Source organism: Leucoraja erinacea, chromosome 27, assembly GCF_028641065.1.
Source record: "Leucoraja erinacea ecotype New England chromosome 27, Leri_hhj_1, whole genome shotgun sequence".
Lineage (NCBI taxonomy): Eukaryota > Metazoa > Chordata > Chondrichthyes > Rajiformes > Rajidae > Leucoraja > Leucoraja erinaceus.
In genome coordinates this window covers 16842489-16861697 of record NC_073403.1, presented here as the reverse complement: position 1 = coordinate 16861697, position 19209 = coordinate 16842489, and the positions used below count along the sequence as shown (strand labels likewise).

The following is a 19209-nucleotide window of genomic DNA, read 5'->3' as shown; positions in this document are numbered from 1 at the left end:
AAATTAGGCATTTCTGCAGCCCATATGTTTTTAGATACAAGATGACTGGGTCCTTTCTAAGCCGGGCCATTGATTGCTCCTCTAAAATGAAGAATCTAACACCACATTAAATATTAACCAGCAGAATTTTAAGTGCATCAATTTAAATTGTCCTTTTGAGAAATGACTGATAGCTAACTGCCTAATTAGTGCAATTATAAATCAGTATTTTTCTTAATGAGTTAATTATCAGTTACAGCCAACATTATTGGCACTTATTTTGAATGTAAGATGAAAGTGGAAAATGACTACTGCAGGAAACACTGCTCAAACACTCCAGGTTTCTAAGAGACCAGTTGGAAAACCACAGAATCATTTTATCATTTTGTATATCTAGCTTATGTCAATATTGAAATAAATCGTTGTACAGAAGCAGGGCTAACTCATCTCAGATTACCCGTTAAATCACAGCCATTCTCCATTTTCAATAAATGATTTCAGTAAATGAAATTCTCCGTTATTAGTTCTCAGTTGCTCATATAATGATGTTTTGGTTTAGTTTATTGTCACACGTACCGAGGTACAGTGAAAAGCTTTTGTTGTGTGCTGATCAGTCAGCGGAAAGACAATATGTGATTACAATCGAGCCCTCCACAGTGTATGGATCCGTGATAAAGGGAATGACATGAGTACCATTTTAGTGGCTTTATTTGCTATGAAATAGACTCACAGAAGAGAAATAGGATATAAAATATATTTTAAAATTAGAAATGGGATTACGGTGTGAGACCAAAATCTGAATTATTTGTACAATAACAAAATTAAGGAGTAGGGTAGAGGGAATAACAAACAAACTACTAATAAGATATGGAAGTAAGGGTGTCAAAGCTAGCGACTGAATGTACTAAGTTTTAAAGTTTCCAGGAAAGTCACGGTGGAAGGCATAGCCTCAGTCATTGAAGAATGCAATTAGTTCAGTGATGAGGGAGATAATGAGGGATAATTGGGGATTACATGAAATTAGAATGATGACGGGAAAGAATATAAGGCAGTAGCGTGCATTATGTTAGGATCACTATACCTTGGTACACGTGACAATAAGAAACCAATGCCAGTTTACCGGGAGAGCATAGAAACATTGAAAATAGGTGCAGGAGTAGGCCATTCAGCCCTTCGAGCCTGCACCACCATTCGATATGATCATGGCTGATCACGCAACTCATTATCCCATCCCTGCCTTCTCTCCATACCCCCTGATCCCTTTAGCCATAAGGGCCACATCTAACTCCCTCTTAAATATAGCCAATGAACTGGCCTCAACCACCTTCTGTGGCAGAGAATTCCACAGATTCACTACTCTCTGTGTAAAAAATGATTTTCGCATCTCGGTCCTAAAAGACTTCCCTCTTATCCTTAAACTGTGACCCCTAGTTCTGGACTTCCCCAACATCGGGAATAATCTTCCTGCATCTAGCCTGTCCAACCCCTTAAGAATTTTGTACGTTTCTATAAGATCCCCCCTCATGAGGTAGTGTTATTGCTGCTGTCTCACAGTTCCAGGGTAATGGGTTTGAGCCTAACCTCGGGTGCAGTCTGTGGCGTTTGCATGTTAGTCCTGTGATATGGAGGTTTGCGTTGGGTGCTCTGGCTTCTGAACAAGTGGTGGTGGGTCAGCTGGCCAGTGTACGGTCCCCTTAATGTAGATCAGTGACAAAAAATAACCAAATGGATGATGGATGGCAAATGTGAGAGATTAGGCCAGGAGGGGAATAATGACTGAGGAACAAGTCTGTTGGGTTATTCTGTTGAGAGATGAACTGGTTTCCCATTTGCGATATCTTTTTTTGAGCAAAACACAAAATGCTGGAGCTACTGGGGAGGGAATGGACAGCTGACGTTCTGGGTCGTGATCCTTCTTCAGAGTGATGGAGTAGGGCGGAGAAAGCCGGAAAAAGATGGGTTGTGAGGGGCAGGAGCAAAGTCTGCCAAGTGATAGGTGGATACAGGTGAGGGGCGTCTTTTGTAGAATGATGAGATAAGTCACAAAGGGACTAACGGTGAAAAGGTGTCGGGTGAGGAGAGAAGAGGAGGAGTGAAATGCAAAGCCGGGGGGGGGGGGGGGGGGGGATAGAAGGGAGGGAAAAGAGGGGGGCGATAAAATGTAAATAAGAGACTTTGGGATGGGAGATGAGCATACAGATGATGGAATAAACGCAAAGTGACGGAGTGGGAGACGGGAGAAATATGTATGCGCTGAGTAAGGGGGGTGGGTGTCGGGGGAAAAAGAGAGGGAATGGGGGGGGTTATTATTATTTGAAGTTGGAGACTTCAACGTTTATACTGTCGATGACTATCCCCGAGCAGACATGTTGTCCGTCCAGTCCCTCTGCAGATGCTGCCTGACCTGTTCCTCCAGCATTTTGTGCTTTGTTCAATATTTCAGCATCAGCAATTTCTCGTGTCTCCATTGCACTGCATTAGTTTGAGAATAAGACCGATGGCTGGAGTTGAGAGGGCTGGCAGGCTTCATGACGGGCGGGATTGTTGACGTTGCAATGTGTTGAAAAGTAGGATTGCATCAGTAAATGGCAAGATGGGAAAATTGGTATCCGCAACGAAAGCTTGGAACCGCGTAGAATGAGAGAACTGATCAAACAGTCAGTCAGTTTACAGTTTCCATCCATTCTCCTAACACCACACAGCTGCTAAACGAGGGCAAATATTTTCAGACACTTTATTATGAGTCATATAATTTCAGCCGGCTAACCACTTATTACAGTAGCATTTCTGAACCTACGTACATATAGGCAAAGGTATAATTTAACAATCAGTATAATGAAATCGCTATCTATATAGCAAGGGGGTTTAAATCCCGTCTGTAATCGATCTTATTGTTTCTCGAGCTTTTTGGCAAGTACAGAGCCAGAGAATCAAGAATATCATTAAATTCACCTTCTGTAAATTCTTAACTAATCTTGGAAGAATAGTTTATCCTGGTCGAGATTTTCTTCAAATGCTCTGAATATCTTGGCGACAGACATATCCAGAGCCTTTTGTAAATGTTACTGTTTCTGATTAAAACCATGTACAGGATTTAATGAAGAGCATAACTCTCTTCCAGATGCAAGGAAGATGTTCTTTTTTTTTCTTTCTCCTCCCAAATGTTTTCCATCAGCTCGTAAAGGTGCTGAATCATTGTGAATGGGCAGATGTATTTGCACAGGTGCCATTACTTGATGTGTGAGTTGAGATTGTGCTGGGGAGCTATTACACTGATGGCACTGTAGTCGGGGAGGTGTGTCCCTGCTCACATGCAGTTAGCTGAAGCCAGTGTTGTTTTAATCAACAGCAGGATGTGTAAGTCTTGCGCTCTGTACGGAAGCCCATATAAAGCTGGAACTTTGTTTTTTGGAAGACAGCCAAGCCCAATTTTGTTGCTGTTGAGTGGGGAAGCTGAGGGCGACAGAGGGGATGATCTGAAATGGTGGGACGTTGCATTACCTCCTCTGTATGGCTGTGCAGAGCACATTCTGCAGTTACTCACAAAGCCATCAGTGAATACACAAGGCAAGAGTGTTTTATTGTCATGTGTCCCAAACAGAACAATGAAATACTTAGTTGCAGCAGCAATTACTTGCACAGTGAGGAATGCGGAGGAGTCACTGTGGTGGATGTCATGTTAAAATGTATTTTGTGTGTTCTGTTGCTTTTTATTGGTATGACTGTATGGCAAATCAAATTCCTCATATGTTGCAAAACATACTTGGCTAATAAAATATGATTATGATTATGACAACAGAATATGTAAACATAGTACTTTAGAAACAATAGAATAAACAAAAAAAAGTTATATATATATATATATATATGCGTGTGTGTGTGTGTGTGTATGTATATACACACTCGCACAGTCTGAAGATGGGTCTCGACCCGAAACATCACCCATTCCTTCGCTCCAGAGATGCTGCCTGGCCCGCTGAGTTACTCCAGCATCTGCAGTTCTTTCTTGCACACGCACACACACACACACGCACACACATGCAAAACCAGTGCCCCCAAATCATTCTCATTGATTATGCAAATATATTTCAGCAAGAGTTCACCACATTGAAACAAAACTGACAGCAACACCACAGAATGGTGAAAATAATGACGGCACAAGAAACTGCAGATGGTGTAATCTGGAGCAAAACACGTGCTGGAGAAACTCAGCAGGTCGGCCAGCGTCTGAGGGGGAAATAGAACCCTTCTTCAGACCCTGAAGGATAGAAGCTGCCTGGCCTGTTGGGTTCCTCCAGCAAATTGTGTTTTGATGGAGAAAATAATAGTAGTTCCAGTCAGTGAGATTCTCTCTTACAATGTGTAGGTTCTAATAATAAATACACTGTAGACAACATCTGCAGATAATATTCTGTCTTCTGTTCTAATTTAAAATTAGGCTCCCTCCTTATAGTTAATATTTTGGTGCTCTGGATCCATCTTGTTACCATAAATTGTGTCCTTTAATTCCTAAATAAAGACTGAGGAAGTTTATTTTAATTTATACATCCTACATCCCCACACATCCTAAGCTTTGTGTGTGCCCTGTATATTGGACATCGAAGCGTACAGCACAGAAACAGGCCCTTCGGCCCACAATATCCGTGCCGAAGAGGATGTCAAGTAAAAGTAATCTCCTCCACCTGCACACGATCTGTATCCGATCTATATCTGAAACCAGATTAATGTTTTAAGAAGGGTCTCGACCCGAAACGTCGCCAATTCCTTCTCTCCATAGATGCTGCCTCACGCGCTGAGTTTCTCCAGCATTTTGTGTCTACCATTAATGTTTGCAGGGGTGGAAGGAACAATATTAACTTTAGATTTTAGAGATACAGCATGGAAACAGGTCCTTCGGCTGACTGAGTCCACGCCGACCGGTGATCACCGCATACCCTAGCACTATCCTACACACCAGGGACACTAAACTGTACGTCTTTGGAGTGTGGGAGGAAACCGGAGCACCCGGAGAAAACCCACATGGTCACAGGGAGAACATATAAATTCCATCCTGTCAGCACGCGTAGTTAGGATCTAACACGGGTCTCATCGCCGGAAGGCAGCGACTGTACCGCTGCGCCCTAAATGAAAGCAGTATCCACGTAGAATACATGAGCAAAGGGGTTTAAATCCAGTCTGCAATCGGAGATCTTATTGCATGAGGGGTTCTTGTGGGGAAAGCGAGCGAGTGCCCGCAGTGCAGCATGACAAGGGTGTTGGAGGAAAGACGGGAAATTGCTCGAATTTCCAGTGGCTAACCTGCTCCTGCACAACTGGTAGAGCTGACATCGCGGTGGACAGTAATCAAAGACCAGAGGGTGAGACGGGTCCAACTGCAGTCATTTGGCTTAAGTAGTAGTGGTTGTAAAACCTCTCCAGGGCTTTCCTTATAGTCTGAAGGTTACAGTAGTAGGAATAGTGAGCGTACTCTTCACTGGCTTATTGTCCAACCCCATCTGCCCAGCCTCAGGAGGAAGCAAGCCCACCTGTTTGTCATTTGGTTTTAAGCCCTTTAGTTTGTAACAGTAAGCCAAATGATAAATCTAACCAGTCAATACCGTTTCTGCACTAAACTGAAATAGTTATCTCCACATTTATTAACTCTCAAAGGATTAGTCATGGGGTAGTTTAGGCAATGCTGCTTACAGGAGTTCCTCTGTATTGAACAGTCTAACTGGGAAAGGAAAATCAATCAGGTGCAGAAATATTAAACAGACTTGAAGTTGGTGAGGCAGCCCATTGATTAGTGTGGTTGTGAACATTACAGTCCTTTGCTCGATGGCCAAGCGAGTTGTGTAGGAAGGAACTGCAGATGCTGGTTTAAACCCGAAGATAGACACCAAAAGCTGGAGTAACTCAGCGGGGCAGGCAGCGTTTCTAGAAAGAAGGAATGGGTGACGTTTTGGGTCGAGACCCTTCTTCAGACTCATGATTTTCATGGTTTGATGTTGGGAGTAAAAGGAGGAGCGTTTCCATCCGTTTCTATCCTTCACCACTCGAGACAATTTACAGAAGCTAATTAACCTACAAACCTGTACGTCTTAGGAAACCGGAGCAGCCGGAGAAAACCCACGCAGTCACAGGGAGAACGTACAACCTCAGTCCAGCCAGCACCCATAGTCAGGATTGAACCTGGGTCTCTGATGCTGAACGGCAGCAAATCTACCGCTGTGACACTTCATTTCTCTTTTTGCTACATTTGGTTTAATCCGCAACTTTCTACAGTGAATCTGTAAATCAATTGGTCATATTAAAATCGTCTGACAGGCCGCCAAGTAGGCAGTTAAAAACAAGGGACAATAAAGTGCAGGTATAGAAATTGAGTTAACATCTAGGCCAAACCCTTAAGCTAATTGATTCATTAACGTGAATCATAATATCAACATAATGTTATTTGAAATATTTACTGACTTATGGGCCTGTCCCACTTAGGCGATTTTTCAGCGGACTGCCGGAGACTCAAGTTGCAACTGGAACGGCGACTGTCAGAGTGGAACACACAAACACACATATAAACACATCGCTTCCTTCAGGTGACAGGGCAAGCAGGGGGAGCGCTGTCTAAAAAATTCACATGGTGCAAAGCCAAGGTGAAACTGACACACACCGCAATGAACGGGAAGGTTGGCGCTGTAAATAGATGGCTAAAGCACAGTGTACGGTAAGTCCTTTAAAAGAGAGGGGGATGAAAGGGGGAGAAGGAGTGGAGACAACTTTTAAGAAGCCAGAGATACACGGCTCTGAAGCTCGGCGGACATTTAACATTACCGGTCGGTTATTCTTGGTTCTGAAAACTACTGCTTACCTTTTTTTTTCCCCCAATGAGCCAATGATATTCACCGGTCAGCACCGGCTACAACCTACAAGAACCTTCGACCTCATGGCAATCCACTAGGACCTCCTGGTGACTCACCTACAGAGAATTCCCGCTACTCTCCATGACGGCTTCATTCTAGTCGCCGCTAATTTTTCAACATGTTGAAAAATTCACGGCGACCATAATGAGGCCGCGACTAGTTTCCAGAATGCGGGAACTCCTCACGACCATGAGGGCGACTCCTCGGCAACCACCCCGCGAACAGGTGGCGACCATGTGGCGACTGCTTAGTCTCCTGCAGTTGCCTAAAATGTCGCCCAAGTGGGACAGACCCATTAATCATGCCCCCAATTTAAATCTCCTTCTGGGAGAGAATGAGGTTCTGCTCGTTTTTCAGGGCCAGAGAGGTTGTGCAACATTACTAATGACTCCGTTATCATTCAAAAACTCCGTTATATTTCATAAGGCCTGACATCATCATTTTGGTTTTTATTGTCTGAATAGAGGAATTTAAAAAAGTAGAAATTTACGTACATTGTAACAATTTTGGCCTTTTTAACTGTTGATGTAAAAATACCAGAAGTTCGCAGTTTTGCAGAGTAATATTAGTGAAAGCTAACTGTCTACTTGACATTGATAAAGCAAAATTAAAGGCAATTTATAATTGATAGTTGACACCAGTATTAAAATTATACTGGGGCACAAGGAGTGAGAAAACTGATTATTTACCCTTTCTCTCTGTCTTCATCATGTGCTCTTTCTTTAGTTCCTGAAAGTAGTCTCATTCTGATATTTATCTAAGTGACAATTCGTTACTGGTTCATGGCTTTGAATCAAGTAGGGCATCACATCGCTACGCCTCCATTAGCAGAGATGAAAGAAGTCAGTGGGAGACCCCACATCCAGCCCTCAACATCCATCTCTCCCAATTCCTGGTCCATGAATATCGTATCCCATCACCCAGGTTATTAATGCACTTGTTTAGTTTAGAGATACAGCACGGAAACAGGCCCTTGGCCCATTGAGACCATGCAGACCATCGATCACCCACTCACATTTGTTCTATGTTGGCCCACTTCCGCAGTCACTCCCTACACACTAGGGGGATTTTTACGGAGGCCACGTCTTTGGGATTTGGGAGAAAACCAGAGCACCTGGAGGAAACTCACAGGGAAAACGTGCAAACGCCACACAGACAGCACTGTTAGGATCAAACCCGGGACCCTGGCGCTATGAGGAAGCAGCTCTATCAGCTGTGCCACTGTGTTGCCTTTGTCTTGTGCAACACAAACTGGTATCGAATCCGAGACGCATCCAGGCTTAAATGCCTCAATATCACACTTTGTTCATTCATTGGAGTGTGGTTGCTGCTGGCAAACCTTGCATACATGGCACATTCTTAAACGCTTGCTCGGCCATTACAGAGGATAATTAGAAGTGAAGAGCTTCACAGTGGATCGAGTGTTGTTGTTGGCCTGCGTAAGTAAGGATGTTACATTTCCTCTTCAGAACCAGATAGGTTTTCAACAGCAACCTAGAGGTTTCTGTTCACGTTTAATGATGCCAACCTTTTAATTCAGGATGTATTTAATAAGTTGAATCTAAATTCCCCATTTGCTGTCACAATCAGGTTTCTGGATCACCAGTTGAATAAAATACTCGCTGGAGGACCTTACCGTATCCCTATGAAACCATTGGGACAGCAATTGTTATTACAATGGATTAAAATGGCAGCCAACAGCTACAAGACAGTAACACTATATTTTCATCTGTTTTTCATTACATTTTCTTTACATTTATTTCCTTCTCATAGTTGCTCATAAGCTTCTTAGGGTGTGAAGACAGTCGATGGATGTACTGGCAATGGAACAATGAAATTCCATCTTGCTACAGCTTAGCAGACCCATTAACACAAAGCATACATATAAATGCGCAATAATCAATAACACAGTAAATTAATAATCAGAAATGCTGAGTAACCAGAGCAAAATAGTAAAAACAAAACAAAGTCTGTAGTCAACCAAACCAAAATCCAACGTGACCCCACCACTCGCCACATCTTCCCATCTCCCCCCATATCTGCCTTCCGCAAAGACCGCTCCCCTCCATAACTCCCTTGTCAATCGGTCCACCCCCTCCCCCGGGCACTTTCCCTTGCAACCGCAAGAGATGCAACACTTGTCCCTTTACCTCCCCCCTCGACTCCGTTCAAGGACCCAAGCAGCTGTTCCAGGTGCGACAGAGGTTTACCTGCATCTCTTCCAACCTCATCTATTGCGTCCGCTGCTCTAGATGTCAGCAGATCTATATCGGTGAGACCAAGCGGAGGTTGGGCGATCGTTTCGCCGAACACCTCCGCTCGGTCCGCAATAACCAAGCTGACCTCCCGGTGGCTCAGCACTTCAACTCCCCCTCCCACTCCGTCTCCGACCTCTCTGTCCTGGGTCTCCCTCCATGGCCACAGCGAGCAGCACCGGAAATTGGAGGAACAGCACCTCATATTCCGTTTGGGGAGTCTGCATCCCGGGGGCATGAACATCGAATTCTCCCAATTTTGTTAGTCCTTGCTGTCTCCTCCCCTTCCTCAGCCCCCCTGCTGTCTCCTCCCATCCCCCAGCCTTCGGGCTCCTCCTCCTTTTCCCTTTCTTGTCCCCACCCACCCCCACCCCCGATCAGTCTGAAGAAGGGTTTCGGCCCGAAACGTTGCCTATTTCCTTCGCTCCATAGATGCTGCTGCACCCGCTGAGTTTCACCAGCCTTTTTGTGGAACCAAAATCCATAGTTGATCGTAGTTGCTGAGGTTGTGTCGGAAGGAACTGCAGATGCTGGTTTAAACCGAAGATAAACACAAAATGCTGGAGATACTCAGCGGGTCAGGCGGCATCTCTGGAGGGAAGGAATGGGTAACGTTTTGGGTCGAGACCCTTCTTCAGACTAGTTAGGGAAAAGGGAAATGGGAGATATAGACGATGATGTAGAGAGATAAAGAACAGCGAATGACAGATATGCAAAAAAGTAACGATGATAAAGGAAACAGGCCATTGTAAGCTGTTTGTTGGGTGTTCAGTGTTCAAGAGCCTGATGGTTGGTGGGAAGGAACTGTAAAGCTGGAGGTTATGGTATCCAGGCTCTTGTCCTTAATTCCCGATGGTCTTAGCGAGAGGAGAGCATAGCCAGGCTGGTGTGACTCTTTGATATTAGCCATCTTTTTGAGGCACATCATTAAATGATATAAAATACAGAACACTGGAAGATAGTGGGTCGAACAGTATCTGTGGAGGCAAACAGGTGAAAGCCGATGTTTCAGGTTGAGAGTAGACAAAAATGCTGGAGAAACTCAGCGGGGGAGGCAGCATCTATGGAGCGAAGGAAATAGGCAACGTTTCGAGCCGAAACCCCTAGGAAACCCCGAAACGTTGCCTATTTCCTTCGCTCCATAGATGCTGCCTCACCCGCTGAGTTTCTCCAGCATTTTTGCCTACCTTCGATTTTCCAGCATCTGCAGTTCCTTCTTAAACGTTTCAGGTTGAGACCTTGCATAAGGACTATGAGGAATGAGGAAAGATTGCTAGTGCATTGCAGTGTATTGGAGGGTGGGATAGAGGCAGCTGGGAGATGGGTAGCAGGGGCGGGGAAAGAAGTCCTGTTTTTCTGTTGTTCCAGATTCCAGTATCTGCGTTCTCTTGTCTGCACCTTTTCAATAACTAATGGCTGGACTGCCCTTTAGTGTGGCAGAGATCCATGTATACCAGCATTCTGCTCCTGTGCCAAATCGGATTCAAATTAGTTTATTGTTATCTACACCAAGGTGAATGAAATTACTTATTCGCATAAAGATAATGGATAGCAACAATGATAAAAAAAAAACAACAATAAATTAGATGATGAGTAACAGCAGAAAGGTACGAGATTATAGTGCAGAAAATTGAAAGTGCAATAATGGATTGGGGTAGAGTTAAGAGTAAGAGTATGTGGCAGGACCTCAGGGAAGGGGATCTGAAGGAGCTAATTGTTTCAGGAGTCTGCGTAGGAAGGAACTATAGATGCTGGTTTAAACCGAAGATCGACCCAAAAAGCTGGAGCAACTCAGCGGGACAGGGAGCATCTCTGGCGAGAAGGAATAGGTGACGTTTCAGGTTGAGACGGACTGAAGAAGGGTCTCAGACCCATTCCCTCTCTCCAGAGATGCTGCCTGTCCCGCTGAGTTACTCCAGCTTCTTGTGTCTGTGTCAGGAGTCTGATAGACGAGCTAGGCCTGTTCTAAGATCTGGGCTTTCAAGCTCCTGTATCTTCTCCCAGAATGTAAAGAGAGAAAAGCGAATGGCAAGGGGACAGGCATCCTCAATGATCGTTTAGTTTAGTTCAGTTTAGAAATACAGCACAGAAACAGGTATCTTCGGCCCAACGGGTCCGTGCCGACCAGCAATCCCCGCATATTAACACTATCCTACACACACTAGGGACAAGTTTTACATTTACCAAGCCAATTAGCCTACAAACCTGAACGTGCCATCAAGTTGGCATTTTACCTGGCCACACAGTCATGTGTGTGTTCCACTTGGCCGTCATTTGCGCGTCACGCAGATGGCGGGCAAAGATTTGGTAAATCACAAAATCCTGCGACTCCGCGTGCGGCTACGTGTCACTGCCTATGTCATCAGGCAACATGCATCGTGACGCGTAAATGATGTCGCGTAAATTACGCGCAAATGACAGGCCCTTAAGGAGTAGAACAAGGGACTGAACTCACAGCCCTGAGTGCCACCTGTATTGTGGGTCTGGATGGAGGAAATATTATGACCAATTCTAACCAATTGAGATCTTCCACTCAGGAAGTCCAGAAGCCAATTGCAGGTGTTAGGACCAATTGTAGGTGTTAGGACCTGTTAGTGTGGTTTGGGGAGTATATTCCTGAAGTTTACTTGATTGAAGTCAGGTATTGAGCGATGATGAACAGGGCATTAAGGTTTGCTGTCTTAAGAGAGTTGACAACTGAGTCTTTAACTCATTCAGTGCCACCTTGGTGTTGGCTTGGGCGGTATGTAGACCATCGACACAATGGTAGAGGTGAAGTGCTTGATTGATAAAAGGATTACATGTTATGAACGGGTGTTCCAGGTCAGGGGAGCTGAATTGAGGTATTATTGTCACAATCTCTTCCTCTTCCAATAAAACTTGCAAACAGTGGGATAGAAATCCACCCAAACGTGCAATGCAGAAGCAACATTTCTAACATCAACAGAACCATTTTAGAAGCAGTGTACACCATGCAGAAGGTAATGAACATTTAATGTGGCTGACCAATAACAAACTTAAACCCTTTTGATAAAAGTGCAACATTTGTTTATTTAACATAATATTTCTCACAGGCAGTAATTTGCTTCGAAATAGTTACTGTTACGTCAGCATATGCAGCAGCTGTTAGCTCATTGGATTCCAGAGGTGGGCAGTCAGTAAAGACTCACTCATTTTCTCTACATCTCGCGTTTAAGGGTGGAGTGTTGACCAGGACAGCAACTGAGAGCTTCAATCTGAAGTCCTGCCTGTAGTAGTTGGCCAGAAGATTGATAGACACAAAATGCTGGAATAAATCAATGGGCCAGGCAGCATCTCTGGTGAGAAGGAATGGGTGACGTTTCGGGTCGAGACCCTTCTAGTTGACTAGAGCTTGAGATGTGGAGGAAACGGAAGAATAGAAAGTCTATAATGTGTTCTATTGTGATTAATGCAGTGCCTTTTCTTTTTTATGACCAACTATGAAATTAGCAATAAACTTTTATTCCTTTAGATACCAATGGTTCTCTTAAATAATAAACTTTCTTCCTGTATCAGTTCAAATGACTGGTGTCTTATTGTGGAGAGCAGAACTCCTTGTACTTCATTAAAGAGTGTCGTGGCATCTTTAGCGTTTACCAGAGTCATTTGAATCTGAACATACGGCTCATCTGCCCATTAGCTCCTCTCACAGAGAGCACTATTACTTCCGTGCTGAAGTATCAGTTTACGATTATGAACTTATATTCCTGAACTGCAGAAGGAAACCACAGTCTTCTCACCCAAAGCGAGACTTCTGCCAAATAAGATGAGTGATACAGAACTGAGGTGAGAGAGGATGTTGCTGGGGCTTTGCTGAAGATCTTTGTGTCCTCTCGAGCCACCGGCATAGTACACTTTACAAGTGGAGTCCAGACCCGAAATATCTACCTTTCATGTTCTCCAGAGATGCTGCCTGGCTGATTGAGTTACTCCAGCACTTTGTGTCTTTTTTTTTGTAAAGCAGCATCTGCAGTTCCTTGTGTCTCTGAGATTAGTTTAGTTTATCTGTTCAGCATGGATGTAGAAGGCCTGTTCCTGTGCTGTACTATTCCATGAGTTTCAGGAAGGATAATTTTCCAGTTTGCTGTTGATTTCTTCTGCTTGTGTAGATCTTCAAAAATATTCAACTGATTATGTAAATGTTCTGTCAATTCTAATTCTGAATCACTTCATCTTTTATGACCAACTAATCAATTAATCACGGCTGGAAAATGAAGACACCAGGAACTACAGATGTTCGAATCCTGAGCAAAACACAAAGTGCTGGAGGAGCTCAGGCAGCTTCTGCGGGGGGGAATAGACAGGCGATATTTTGGATCTGAAGAAGGGTCCCGACTCAAAAACGCACGTGTCCATACTCACCACAGATGCTGCCTAACCCGCTGAGTTCCTCCAGCACTTTGTGTTTTAATCACTGCTGTTCTGATTTTTCATCTTATTCAAGTATTGTAGAGTAATGTACACCTTATTGAACAAGGGGAAGAGTTAATTTCGTACTGTGATCAGGAAGCAATGACTCTAAAGGAGTGTTCATTTCTGATGCCTGAAGTTTAACACCTTAAAAGTGGCACGGTGGCGCAGCAGTAGAGTTGCTGCCTTACAGCGCTTGCAGAGCCGGAGACACGGGTTAGATCCCGGCCACGGGTGTTGTCTCTACGGAATTTGTGCGTTCTCCACATGACCGCGTAGGTTTTCTCCGAGATCTTCGGTTTCCTCACACACTCTAAAGACATACAGTTTTGTAGGCTAATTGAAGGTATAGTGTAAATTGACCCTGGTGTGTGTAGAATTGCATTAATGTGCGGAGATCGCTGGTCGGTGCGGACTTGGTGGGCCTTTATCTCTAAACTAAACTAATAAACTAATTTGCCTGGTGCTGCTGTGGGTAGCTTCTGCTATTGCTTTCTGAGATATATGGCATCACCATCAGGGCTCCCGTGGCTCTGGAAGTCATTAATTTAAGTTAATGCTGAAACACATTTATCACAATTCTGCTGAACATATGTAACAGAAGGGAATAGAAATGTATAACGGGTATGATGTTTTTTTTCCCTCAACAGTGGCATTTCACAGTCCAACACTGAAGATCAAAAAGGAGCCACAGAGTCCCATCTCTAACCCAAACTTGTCCTGTCGACATAAGCAACCGTTCCCGTACAGCAATGGGGAGCAGTGCCTTTATGCCAGGTCGGTGTCGGGCAGTGATTAATCTTAAGTTCCTCAACGTTAACATGGGGGAAGGAGCTAACATCCCATGCACAGTGTGCCATGCAAAACAAAACGGTGATCTTTGGTTTTATAGAGGAGAGGCTGAGAGAGAGTGAAATATGAGGCCACTTGGTATCCGAGTGCAAATGGTGGCAAACATGGCTGCCCGTGAAACAGGAAAATTCGTAATAGGATCTAACTAATGGCAAATGAAGTGGCTAAGCAAGACTATGGTGAAATTAACCCTCAGCTGCTTGTTTTGCAGAATGAAATTGACTTCAGGAATACAACAGAATTACACAAATACAGTCATAGAGTCAACAGGGCATGGAAACAGGCCTTTCAGCCTAACATGTCCATGGCGACCAACATACCCAAACCAAGCTAGTCCCATTTGCCAGTGCTTGGCCCACATACCTCTCCCTTTCCTATCCCATATAATTCTATTTGGGGGTGAAAAATGACCATAAACAGTTTTGGATGCAGGGAATGCTGTTGTGAAAGATTTAAATCCATGATTCATGTCAGATCCTACGTTTTATATTTATATTTAATTTTAAATGATCTATCAGCTTGATATTTTCTTATGGCAAGATCATAATAGCTCAACATTCAGACAGCACACAGTATAACAAAGAATCAGTATTTTTGTACTGACGGGCCTTTCTGCCTTTCAAGCCTGTGCTAGCCTCTAGCAGAGTCATCCCAACCTATTCCCCTCTCTTCCTTGTAAATAATTATCTCTCAAATACCAATCCACCTTTGAAAATGTCAACTACCTCCATTTTGACTGCCCCCTTGCTCCCCCCACTCCCCTCAACCCTCTCTCCATTTACAGAGGGTGGGTACAAGATGATAACCCTATATCAGCAAGGAAGGTAAATGGTGGAGCCTGCTAATCATTAGAATACTTGACAAGTGTAGAAGAAATGTGGATGAGATAAAAAAAATGGGAACCTTAAACTGATCTGAATGTTCTAAATGAACTTTGTACTGAATAGATTTTTAATTTTGTCCTTAATCAATGTTGAAGTTACAGACATTGAAACATTCAACACAGAAACAGGCCTTTCAGCTCATCTCGTCCATGCTGCCAAACATGCCTCATCTATGCTAGTACCATTTACCCCCATTTGGTTCATATGCCTCTAAACCTTACCTAACTATGCACTTGCCCAAATGTATTTTAAATGTTGTTATTGTACCTGCCTCAACTACTTCCTCTGGAAGCTCGTTCCATATACCCACCACCCCTTTGATGAAAAAGTTGCCCCTCAGGTTTCTATTAAATCTTTCCCCTCGTACTATAAATCTATGCCCTCTGATTCATGATTCCCCAACTCTGCAAAATGCTGATATCATGGAAGTTGCTAATGTTGTGACCTGATTTAAATCAATTAGTAGGTTATTTCTGTTTTATTGCTACATCCTCCTAAGTTTCAGCTATATAAAGATACTGATCATTGTGGAAAATAATTTGTTATGAAGGAAATAATGGAACAATAGTTAGCCTTCACATTGGTTCAAAATATAAATATCATGTACACATCCGCAGAAAAACCTCCTCAATCATTTCCTTGGAATTCATTTCTGATTAAAATAATTTCAAAAATAATTGGAATGAAATATGTTTTCCCCCATGGGGTAATTCACCTGTTGGCAACTTTGTGCTGTTAAAAGCAGATGGGGGTTAATTTCACTGTAATTTTGCTTAGTTTGCACTAATCTGTAAACGGTTAGAGATATATGTGCCTCGGGATATGCCTGCATAACAAAAATAAAGTTTTTGGCTCTTAACCGCATGTGGTATTTATTTAATGTAAAAGCTAGTTTAAACAAAGCTTGTAAATGGTGTCTGCTGGCTTCATGGCTGGAGTTTCAGTCAGATGGAAACATCAATGACTATCTCCACCAATCCATCCACTTCCGCCTCCTCAGTAGATGCAGTGTCTCTGATGCTCCTCGAGGTTTGGGAGAAAAATAATTACTTTCAGTAGCATTCAGCAAACGTCCCAGCAGCTTAACTGCCGAGCTATGCTGACTGTGCCTGGGAGATGTCTGTGGTTCAAGTTATTATATATTCCAGACCAGTAATGCTTGAATAGAGATGCCTTCCAGTGGGCTGAGGGACCGCAGTGGCAAGATAATGGACAGAACGTTACACAAAAGTGTCACCACATCCTTTTAGTGGATAGGCATCCTGTTTAACATGGCATACATCCAGTGGCATTGTCTTCCCCAGTGATCAGCAGTTTGAAGATGAGAATGATTGATTGAAAGATACAGCATGGAACCAGGCCCTTTGGCTCTCCCAGTCAATGCCGACCATCGATCACCTGTTCACACTGATTCTATGTTATCCTACTATTACACCCACTCCCCACATGCTAGACAATAGACAATAGGTGCAGGAGTAGGCCATTCGGCCCTTCGAGCCAGCACCGCCATTCACTGTGATCATGGCTGATCATCCACAATCAGTAGCCCGTTCCTGCCTTCTCCCCATATCCCCTGACTCCGCTCTCTTTAAGAGCTCTATCTAACTCTCTCTTGAAAACATCCAGAGAATTGGCCTCCACTGCCTTCTGAGGAAGAGAATTCCACAGATTCAAAACCATCTGTGTAAAAAAGTTTTTCCTCATCTCCGTTCTAAATGGCTTACCCCTTATTCTTAAACTGTGGCCCCTGGTTCTGGACTCCCCCTAGGGACCATATATTAACCCACAAATAGCCCCAAATCTTTGGGATGTAGGAGGAAACCAGAGGACCCTGAGGAGACCCACGCAGTCATAGGGAGAACGTGCAAACTCCACGCAGACAGCAACTGAGGTCTGGCTTGATCCCGGGGTCCCTGGCGTTGTCAGCCAGCAGTTCTACCTGCTGTGCCACTGTGCTGCCCAATCGCAATATGAGTGTCCTTATCAAAGATAGACACAAAAAGCTGAAGTATCTCAGTGGGTCAGGCGGCACCTGTGGAGGAAAAGGATAGATTTTAAAGTAGGTTCACTATGAGAGACAGTGCAGCGATTGAGGGAAGACAAAGATGGCAGCTGAGGAAACGAATTAGCTATAATTGGTCAAAGGGAGAGCAGAGAAGATAATGTGAGGTGATGCCAGGTGATGTGGATGCTGCAGCAGCTCTTGGTAAATGAAGGGAGCAAGTGCCAGAATCGACCAATTCCAGTTATTCACAAGCATGACTTGGTAGTTGTGGAGAATTATAATTAAATCAGTGGCATGGATTAAAGGCTATATATTTCCCATATATGTAGGATATATAGGCTATATATGTGCGGAGAGATTGAAGCTTCGCTGGGATGTAATAATGGGCATGGTGGTGAACGAGGTAAGGTTTATCTAAATTAAGATAATATATCCATATTATGGATTCTCAACAGAATCCTGGAAAACTTAATTGGGAGGTGGTTTATAAATGATGAAGGGAGCAGGGAACTGATATGAAGTCTTGAAGATTACTTGGACCATGGATGAAGTCATGAAAAGTGATGGAATATCATCTCTGAGGATTCTCAATGAATACCCCAAAACAAAAGTGACTTAATCAAGTGATGAATATTTCAGGATAAATATATTTGACAAATATCTACATATTGAAGCCAACATTTTGCTAACTTTTCTTTATGCAGTGCCTATGAGAAAAAGCCACAGGTTGGTCTTAACTCCCCAAATCCTGGGAATGCGTCAAATCCTCCCTTACAACAAGTCTGCAACAAATCCACGGGGAACCCGAGACAGGACCAGGGCTTTGTGAATCTCCATGCATCCAACCAGCCCATGTCCAATGGCAGATTCCCAATGGACCACAGGTACGAGTTCACAGATAACTTTCGTATCTAATTGAATGCGAGTCCTCCCTGGCTTACAAACGCCTGGCTTCTGTACAGCCCAAACGTACACACAAGTGTTTTGGCCTGTTTTCGTGCAATGTATTCAGTTTAGTTTATTGTCACGTGCACCATTGTACAGTGAAAAAAAAGCTTTTGTTGCGTGCTATCCTGTCAGCAGAAAGACAATACTCGATTAGAATCAAGCCATTGACAGAGTATAGATACATGATATGGGAATAATGATTAGTGCCAGGTAAAGCCAGCAAAGTCTGATTAAGGATCATCTGAGGGTCCCCAAAGTTTGGTGCTGTGCTCTGGTTGTGGTAGGATGATTCAGTTGGCTGATAACAGCTGAGAAGAAACTGTCCCTGAATCTGGAGGTGTACGTTTTCACACTGCTAAATCTTTGGCTGTAGGGAGAGTGGAGAAGAAGGAGTGCCCAGGGTGCGACTCGTCCTTGATTATGCTGCTGGCCTTGCCGACTCTATAACTTCAGTACCTAATCTAATGGTCACCCTCTTATTCGTCCACAGCTCACAGTTTCAACAACACTCTTTGGAGCTTTGCCACCGCTTTCCCTCTTCACAAACCATGAGCAGGGAAGCACCTGTGGGGTATCAGCAGCCGATGTCTGAGCCCTGCATCTCGTACCCACAGCAGGGTTACAAGCAGGAGTATCACGATCCTATCTACGAACAGGGAAACCCAGGCAGCGCTGGCGGCCAGCGATTCTCCCATTCCATGGTCATCAAGCAAGAACCTCCGGACTACGCGTACGACCCAGGTAAGACAGCGGCTTGTACCCGTCGGATGTTCTGGTTGCGCAGCAGTGTAGGTCCATCTGATGGAGACATCTCCAAGGAAGGAAGCTGGTTGTTAAGAGGTAACAACGAGTTCCATGAGGTGCACTCTGCAGTAGCGTTGAGTGCGGGGACATTTCTTGGGCCAATGGATAACAGGAAGCACAAGCAAATGTTCTTGTCTTTCCTGCATTAAGTCAAT

At 43.9% G+C, this 19209-nt stretch overlaps 1 protein-coding gene across 2 annotated transcripts in view; it reads left to right on the top strand.

Moving 5' to 3' along the window:
* The window catches only part of etv4 (ETS variant transcription factor 4), a 98113-nt gene that overhangs the window by 35138 nt on the left and 43766 nt on the right, over positions 1–19209 (top strand). For both annotated transcript variants that reach the window (XM_055657191.1, XM_055657190.1), the window contains exons 6-8: positions 14212–14338; positions 18007–18186; positions 18741–18991. In XM_055657191.1, coding sequence (XP_055513166.1) covers positions 14212–14338; positions 18007–18186; positions 18741–18991 — 558 coding nt within the window. The remainder of the gene's footprint in view (positions 1–14211; positions 14339–18006; positions 18187–18740; positions 18992–19209) is intronic.